This window comes from Rhodamnia argentea, chromosome 7, assembly GCF_020921035.1.
Source record: "Rhodamnia argentea isolate NSW1041297 chromosome 7, ASM2092103v1, whole genome shotgun sequence".
Taxonomy (NCBI): domain Eukaryota; kingdom Viridiplantae; phylum Streptophyta; class Magnoliopsida; order Myrtales; family Myrtaceae; genus Rhodamnia; species Rhodamnia argentea.
In genome coordinates, this window is record NC_063156.1 from 25,109,550 (window position 1) to 25,117,010 (window position 7,461).

A 7,461-nucleotide genomic window follows, 5' to 3' on the forward strand; every position below is an offset into this window, starting at 1 on the left:
TCTGCGTTTAAGTTAAGAAGTCGTGGAAGCTCAAGCTTGTGTCGCGATTGGACGGGTGAAATTTGACACCAAGGTGGATCGAGAACACGAATTTTTTAGCGAGGATTGTGGAGATACCCGTACACAGGGGGGGGCGATTGACGATGAGATAAGTTGGGGTTATCAAGGTAAAGCTATGGATTTTGATTCCCAAAAGATATGTAGGCGCTTAATGATAATTATTAAGTTAGTCCATTCTCTCTTTTTTTTTCATTTTATTACATGTACAATTTGATTATATTTTATAATTTATAATTTATTTGTTTATTTTATTATTTATTATTTTAAAAATTAAAATTTAAAAGGAAGGAATGAATCGGCGACCGGTTCGGGTTAACCGCGGTTCGGTTAAACCGGAACCGGTTTTAACGGCGGTTGATTACTTTGTGGCCGGAACGGCCATTAGCCGGTGACCCAAGGAACGAGGAAGGCCCTCTCTCTCTCTCTCTCTCTCTCCTTTTCACGCAGTCAACAGACTCAACACTCCTCCAGTTTCAGCAATGTGGCCATGGATGAATTATTAAACACCAAATCTTTCCTGTGCATTCACCGCCCGCCGCCGCCGCTTCCACGATGAGCCCCGAAATCCACTCCTCCCAAAACCTCTGACCACCCTCGTCACCTCACAAACCTCCCAATGCCCAAGAACCCGCACCGCCCAACGCGTCGCCTGAACTCTCCATTACCGCCGCGGCCGCCACTCCCGCTGCCTCAGCCTCCAAGAAGCTCACCCTCGTCCCGCTCATCTTCCTCATCAACTTCGAGGTCGCTGGCGAGCCCTATGGCGAAGAGCCCGCCGTGCAAGCCACGGGGCCCTCTTGGGCTTCTCCATCTTCCCCTTCATATGGAGCATCCCGGAGGCCCTCATAACCGCTGAGCTCTCCACCGCGTTCCCCGGCAACAGCGGCTTCGTCATCTGGGCCGACCGTGCCTTTGGCCCCTTCTTCGGCTCCCTCATGGGCACCTGGAAGCTCCTCAGCAGCGTCATCAACATCGCCGCCTTCCCAGTTCTTTGCATCAACTACTTGGAGAAGATCTTCTCCGCGTTCGAGTCGGGCTGGCCCCGATACCTCGCCCTCCTGTTCTCGAACTTGTCTCTCTCCCTCCTCAACTACACCGGCCTGAACATCGTTGGGGTCGCCGCGATCGTGGTCGGCATCGTTTCTCCGATGCCCTTCTTATTAATGTCCCTCATCGCCATCAAGATTAGGCCTCACAGGCGCTTGAGAGAGAGAGAGAGAGAGAGAGTGAGAAAGTCGGCCTTCGTTCCTTGGTCACGGCGTCTTCACGGAGACGGAGAGGAGGCAAGAGGGTTTCGCAAATTTACTGACGGTGGGACCGCAGGCCACGTGTCAATTTTTGTATGGATGGTCTCAGAGATGCGTTGACACTCCAAGACATGACCACCCAATATTTTCTGGATTTCCTCTTCGTGACCGAGATGTGGAGCTAGAGAGTTGACAAAATGCCACGTCGACCGCACGACGGATGGAACGAAAAGAAGGAATCGAAGAAATGTTAGAAAAACACGGGTTCTCGGTTCCTTTCTTTCTTTTACCTACTCTTGTTCGACTCGACACGCGGCCCTATGTTTGGGGCCATCAGGGTTGTTTCCTCGACAAGTCGCGATCCGGCTCGTCGTTCGGAGCAGAACGACTAATCTTGGCTCTAGCAAAGGGTGTGATCCAATTGCATATCCAAGTCATCAACCTTAACATTAACGAATGAAATGGATCCCGTCGGGATCAAAAACCTTGCGGACTTTTCCGTGAAAGATAGATATCAATAATCTCCCAAACGAAACGCGGAAACCGTCGATATGTCCGAGTGGTTAAGGAGACAGACTTGAAATCTGTTGGGCTTCGCCCGCGCAGGTTCGAACCCTGCTGTCGACGTTCTCTCTGCTTTTCCTAGTACTTGTTTTTTAAGTAGTGATCAGGGCGGGGGTAGTTGAAATAAAGCGCCACCCCAACCTCTCCAACCTCCGACCTTCCCCTGTCAAATCTTGATCTGCTCATCTCTCTCTCTCTCTCTCTTCTTCGATTCAGTTCAAAACCCACACTCATTGCTCGCTCCTTATCAAGGAGTCGCCTTGCGAATTTGCAAAAGCCGGTGTTGATCTCTTCTCTCTCTCTCTCTCTCTCTCTGCTTCCCCCTGTTTTGGCAAGATTCGGGCATGGGTTCAGAGAGCGAGGTCTTCACCTTGGCCGAGGTGTCGGAGCACAGCATCCCCAAGGACTGTTGGCTTGTCATCGAGGGCAAGGTATCGTTCCCGTGTCGCTACTCGTTCGTTCCTCTTTAAAAGCCTCGATTTTGCTTGATATGGACGACGGCCAGCTTACTGGTTTGTGTTTGATCAGCCTGTATGCGAGTTTATGTTGGGGTTCATCTCTTAGGCAAGTATTCACAAAGCAATTGATCATATGCACAGTATTTTGACATAGTTCCTGGGAGGGGAATAGAAGTTGAGTGTGCTTATTTAGTTATGTCAGAAATTATTTCTCATTCTCTGCTAATTTTTAGCATTGTCTGTATAGGCTTAAGCTGGACGATGGCGGGTTTCGTTCTATGGTCTTGACTCGTAATCGAATGTTAGGCGCTTATCCTCAGCTCTTGAGCTGTACAATTCTCTGACTTGGCAATTGGGAAGCATGAACTATTTGGTCATTTCCCATTTATCATCTCGTTTGTATCTTTTGGTTGCTTGATCTTTATCATCCACCTTTAACTCAGAGTCTTGGCTTTTCAAGATGTTTGTATTCCGCCCACTTACGTTAGCAGATTCACGTTTTGAACAGCATCCTTTCACTGCCTGGCTGGATTGAGTTTCTTCAGTGTGAATCTGTCACGACATCCTTTAGGCGATAAGATTGAAAAACCTACCACGACTTACTTTTGGGGTCTGGTTTTGTGCTGTTTTGCTTTGAGTTAGTCCACCATGCGCAATCTTTGAACGGATCATCATCATTTGCCCCAAAGTGGTTTTGCTGATTTGAAGTATCGCCGTTGCCGGCTTTCTCACTCTATTTCGATGGAGCATCAAATGAAGCTTCTTTTCACAGATTTAAACTGTCAGAACAGGTGTACGACGTGACTAAGTTTTTGGAGGACCATCCGGGCGGTGATGAAGTGTTGCTGTCCGCCACAGGTATCTGTTATGTGTAAGACGGTTTTGAATCAAAATCTTGTTCGACCTAGTAGTAACTATGTTCTCTCGTTATTAACTACCATGCCATTTACTGATTATCATATGCGAGTGATTGTAGGGAAGGATGCCACTGATGATTTCGAGGATGTTGGACACAGTAGCACCGCTAGAGCAATGATGGCCGAGTTCTGCGTCGGTGAGATCGATACCTCAACTGTTCCCACCGAGACCAAGTACACTCCTCCCAAGCAGCCTCACTACAACCAGGACAAAACTCCCGAGTTCATCATAAAGCTTCTTCAGTTTCTAGTCCCTCTCCTAATCTTGGGTTTGGCTGTTGGCGTCCGTTTCTATACAAATTCAACTTAACGTTCAAGAGCTGTTGAAGGAAGTTGTACTTTAAGAATAAGTCATATTTATCATCATTCCTTCCTCAAATTTTCCCCTTCTTTGATGGTCATGGTTGTGATTTAATGTCCTCGATTCCCTCTTTGCAAGTTCTTTCTGAAGGATCATAGATGAGTATTGTACTGCAATGAAGAACTATATTTTCCTCATCTTTGGCTGCTTCGTCGTGTTTTGTCTTACCTTAAACTCCGTGTCTACAACTCAGTAATGGGCCCTGTTGCTTCAATGTAGTCCTCTAAACCTTTTTCCAGATATTTGGTCTTTTTAGAGTTACTAATTCTTCCTAGGCTCAATTCGATGGATAGTATTCGGCGTCTTGTAATCATTTTCTGGGCTCGACACGAATGGTTGATCTTTGCGCAACGTGATGAGACTGGTGTCGGGAGTTACTTGGGATCGTCTCTGGTTAATTGTATTGCAGTTCTGATCCATCCTTTTGCATGATTCGGGGATCTTTTTGGTTTTGTCTAGCACAATGTCTTCTTCTTCCCGTTTAAGGCAATGGGAGTTACAACTTTAGGAAGCGACAGGTTAGTCTGGTGCCGGATGGAAGGCGGAACTTGGCCAGCCTCAACGTTGCTCACGTCAATTCTTCTGTTTTGGGAGATTCATGAGCATAAAGTTTTCATGTTTTTCCAATCTGTGGGACACGATATAGGACCCGAAAGGGATTCTTGTGGAGCAAACATTTTTCTCATGCCATGTTAAGGAGTTTCCTTCCATTGTTCGACATTTTTGTGGCAAGAAAGTTTGTCAGCGAGTTAGAAGTGTCTGTTCTTCCACTCCTCCTCCTCACTGCAACTTATATTTCCCTCCTTTTTCTGCTGAAATTTCAGTCGTCTTACTTAATTTCCCCACTTTTAGTTAGAAAAGGTCCTCGAATTAGCCGAGTAAGAACCCAATCTGAGGTCTCGATTTTCTAGAGGCACGAGATTTCTTTCGCCGTGCCAGTCACATCAGCGGTTGCCGTTCTTTCCGAATTACGCGGACACTTAAGAGCGGGGAATTTTAATCTCTCCGATTTACTTGCCAAACTCAAGGTAGTAATAGCTATGAACTGAAAATACCAGACAAAACTAGCGGAGCCAAGATGCTGGAAATTGTGGTAGATCATGTTATTGTCGTTTCACAATAGATGGAAGGATTTTATCCTATGAATTTCCCCTCAAGTGTACAGCTGAACACTTCCATTCCATGCAAGAAAAAGGAAAACGGGCTAACTTTGGCAAATTATCTAGACTAAATGCATTTAAACAGGATCAATCCGTTTTAACATCTCGGAAAGGTTCTTCTACAATATTTGGAAAGATGGACATAATCCCGTTGACTAAAGTCAATGCCAAGCACGTTGTCTCAAACGAAATCTGTCTTCGGTAGTTGTGTTCCAGGCCGTGCTATTACAGCTCTCTCCATTTTGACTTGTCATTGACATTGTCCAATCCTAGGGAAACAAGAAAAATTCATCCTTACAAGGATTTAAATGTTGGACTAATGAGCAATAATCGAATGAGATTAATTTTCAGGAAGGTTCGACCGCAAAGCCATGCCTTTTGCAGGGACCAAGAGCAAAAGAGAGAGAGAGAGAGAGAGGGAGAGAGAGCCCCAGTTTGGCTCTTTCCCTGAAATTTCCAGGAAGGGCAAAAGATACAAAATTGTGAACTTGCAAGTGATTATCCCTCCATTCTCTCTCATTCCCACAGGGCCAGAGCCAAAGCTTTTTGGCAAAAACAAGGCAAAAGACAACGGACGACTGCTGCAATTCTCTTGCGAAAGACGATGAATCGGACTAAGCATGCCTATCCAGCCGCCCCGGAAAGAACCGAGATCCTTCTGAGAGGATGACTCTGGCATCTCCGTACGATGCTGCGGACTCAAAATGCCAGAAAAACTGAAACAAGAAATGATTAGCTGATAAGAACAAGCAGTCATGTTTCTCGAAGATGCTTCTCTTGAACTCTCCTCCAGTTTTTGTCACATTGTGCAGCAACATGGGCTTACAAGTAACAGAGCTGGGACTCCGCCTCAATCTCCCCTCCTCAACTTCACCTTCATCAAGCCGCTGAAAGGAACGATCCCATGGGAGCATCGAGGAAGGACAAAGGTGTTCTGAAGTTGGTGCACCCGGGCAGATTCGTGGAGATGCTCACTGAGCCAATCACCGCGGCAGAGGTCATGCGGAAGAATCCCAGGCACAGCGTCACTCGGCCTGACGTGTTTTATTTCCCCTGGGTCGTGGTCAGGCCTGAGTCCCTCCTGACTCCAGGAGAGGTGTTCTTCATCGTTCCTAACCGGACGATCCATCAGCTATTGAAAGGCAAAAGCAGCCGTTACTGTAGGCCTTGTTCGCAACAAAGGGACCGTCCCCGCGACCAGGACCATCAGCAATTTAAGGCAGCTTCTCCTCTCAAGGAATGTGCTGGGATGACGCCTAAGCACCGAAACCAGGAAAGTTTTCCCAAGAGACTATTTCAGACCCTGTATCGTAGAAAGTCGTATCATGATGAGGATTTGAAAATGGAATTCCACAGTAGGTATAGGCCAGAATCTAGGACCCTGGGAGCTCCTCCGTATGGAGATGACCAACAAGTATCTGAAAGACTATCTCCAGGAGATTCCACATTGGAAAAGACATGCTTCAAAGCCATACATTTCTACTTGGGAAGCAGGAATATGAGCATGGAATTGCTAGAAAAAGATGCTGCAGCTGAATTAAACTGCCAGCGATACGGTACCGTGTTGAAATCATGTCTTAGGAAACCGGATAGTGCTCGTAAATCACTAAACCTTAAAGTGGCATTTGTCTTGCCAAACAGAGACGAGGAAGCAGATGCTTCAGTTTCTTGAGCAGAATCCGGTAGGTCATTTATTGAACTAGAACACCAACCTCACGTCTGCAATTTGTTTGTTCCTCGCTCAGCCGGGGTCGAGATTCTTCGCATTTCCTCGTGATGGGCGGCAGCTCTCTCTTGAATATACTTCTTGTTGACACCTAAATTTTAATTTTAGAAAAATCATTCATAAAAATGAGAGTTATTCATAATTCTCACAAAAAATAAATTTTCATGCATTGCATATTTAATTTTCGTCATGTCAACTAGGGCCAGAGATGAGTCAATTGAGCACGTTCCCAATGGACGACCGAGTTAAAATCGACTCGAAAGTTACTAGAGAGGCTGCGGAATTTTTACTATAATTTTGGACTCAAAATAGCCCGTTTGAGCTCTTTAAATTGCAAAAAGGCCTTAATTAATTACCCATTTTATTAGTTAAGGTCCGGATGAGTCCGGAATCACAAAACGAGCCCATAAAACATTGAAAGATAGCCCATTTCACCCTCCTCATTCATTTGGCCGAAAATTGCAAGAGTTTAAGTCCGATAGTACTCCTCAAGATCAGAATTTTCAATCTAACGATCGATATCTAATTGGAGCTTTTGATCTAACGGTTCAAATAAACCCTACAACTCAAAGCCCTAATTTTCTCTATAAATACATCTCTATGCCTAGGGTTAAAGGGGGGTCGGCAAATTTTTTTTCTGCTCATACACAGAAATATTCATGAGGAAATAGAGAGTGAGAGAGAAAAATTTTTGGCGTCAAGAGAGAGAGCTTTGAGAGCGGAAAATTGAGGGGTGTCTCCTGAGTTGCTAAAGGCGTCTAATTTGTGTCACTGGCCGCCCTTCTCTTCCGTCACTAATCAAGCATCCCGACCGACCTACCAATCAAGCGTGTTTGGAGCTGCTGTCCGAGTTGTTTCCAGCTTTGTTCGTGTGCAAATTCAGCCCATACTCAGTGCGGAATTCGCTGCTGTTCGGACGGTAATTGATCCGCTATCTAGAGGAGTTTTCACATCGAATCAGTCCAAGT

General features: G+C 45.7%; 1 protein-coding gene and 1 non-coding gene across 2 annotated transcripts; both read left to right on the plus strand.

Annotated features, from left to right (window-relative positions):
- The first annotated feature begins 1,852 nt into the window (after nt 1-1,852).
- TRNAS-UGA lies at nt 1,853-1,934 on the plus strand. The gene has a single exon. It is a non-coding gene; the product is annotated as a tRNA-Ser (tRNA).
- A 41-nt stretch (nt 1,935-1,975) lies between these two features.
- Nucleotides 1,976-3,744, plus strand: LOC115742547 (cytochrome b5-like). Its single transcript, XM_030676932.2, has 3 exons — nt 1,976-2,302; nt 3,121-3,187; nt 3,306-3,744. The coding sequence occupies exons 1-3, from the start codon at nt 2,216-2,218 to the stop codon at nt 3,554-3,556; spliced, it is 405 nt and encodes a 134-aa protein (XP_030532792.2). The 5' UTR covers nt 1,976-2,215; the 3' UTR covers nt 3,557-3,744.
- The last annotated feature ends 3,717 nt before the right edge of the window (nt 3,745-7,461 follow it).

Excerpts from the sequence above, each read along its gene's own strand:
- LOC115742547 (XM_030676932.2), top strand. The coding sequence starts at position 2,216 with ATGGGTTCAGAGAGCGAGGTCTTCACCTTGGCCGAGGTGTCGGAGCAC. Across the intron at positions 2,303-3,120 it reads GGCTTGTCATCGAGGGCAAG|GTGTACGACGTGACTAAGTT; the intron begins GTATCGTTCCCG and ends CTGTCAGAACAG. Across the intron at positions 3,188-3,305 it reads AGTGTTGCTGTCCGCCACAG|GGAAGGATGCCACTGATGAT; the intron begins GTATCTGTTATG and ends GAGTGATTGTAG.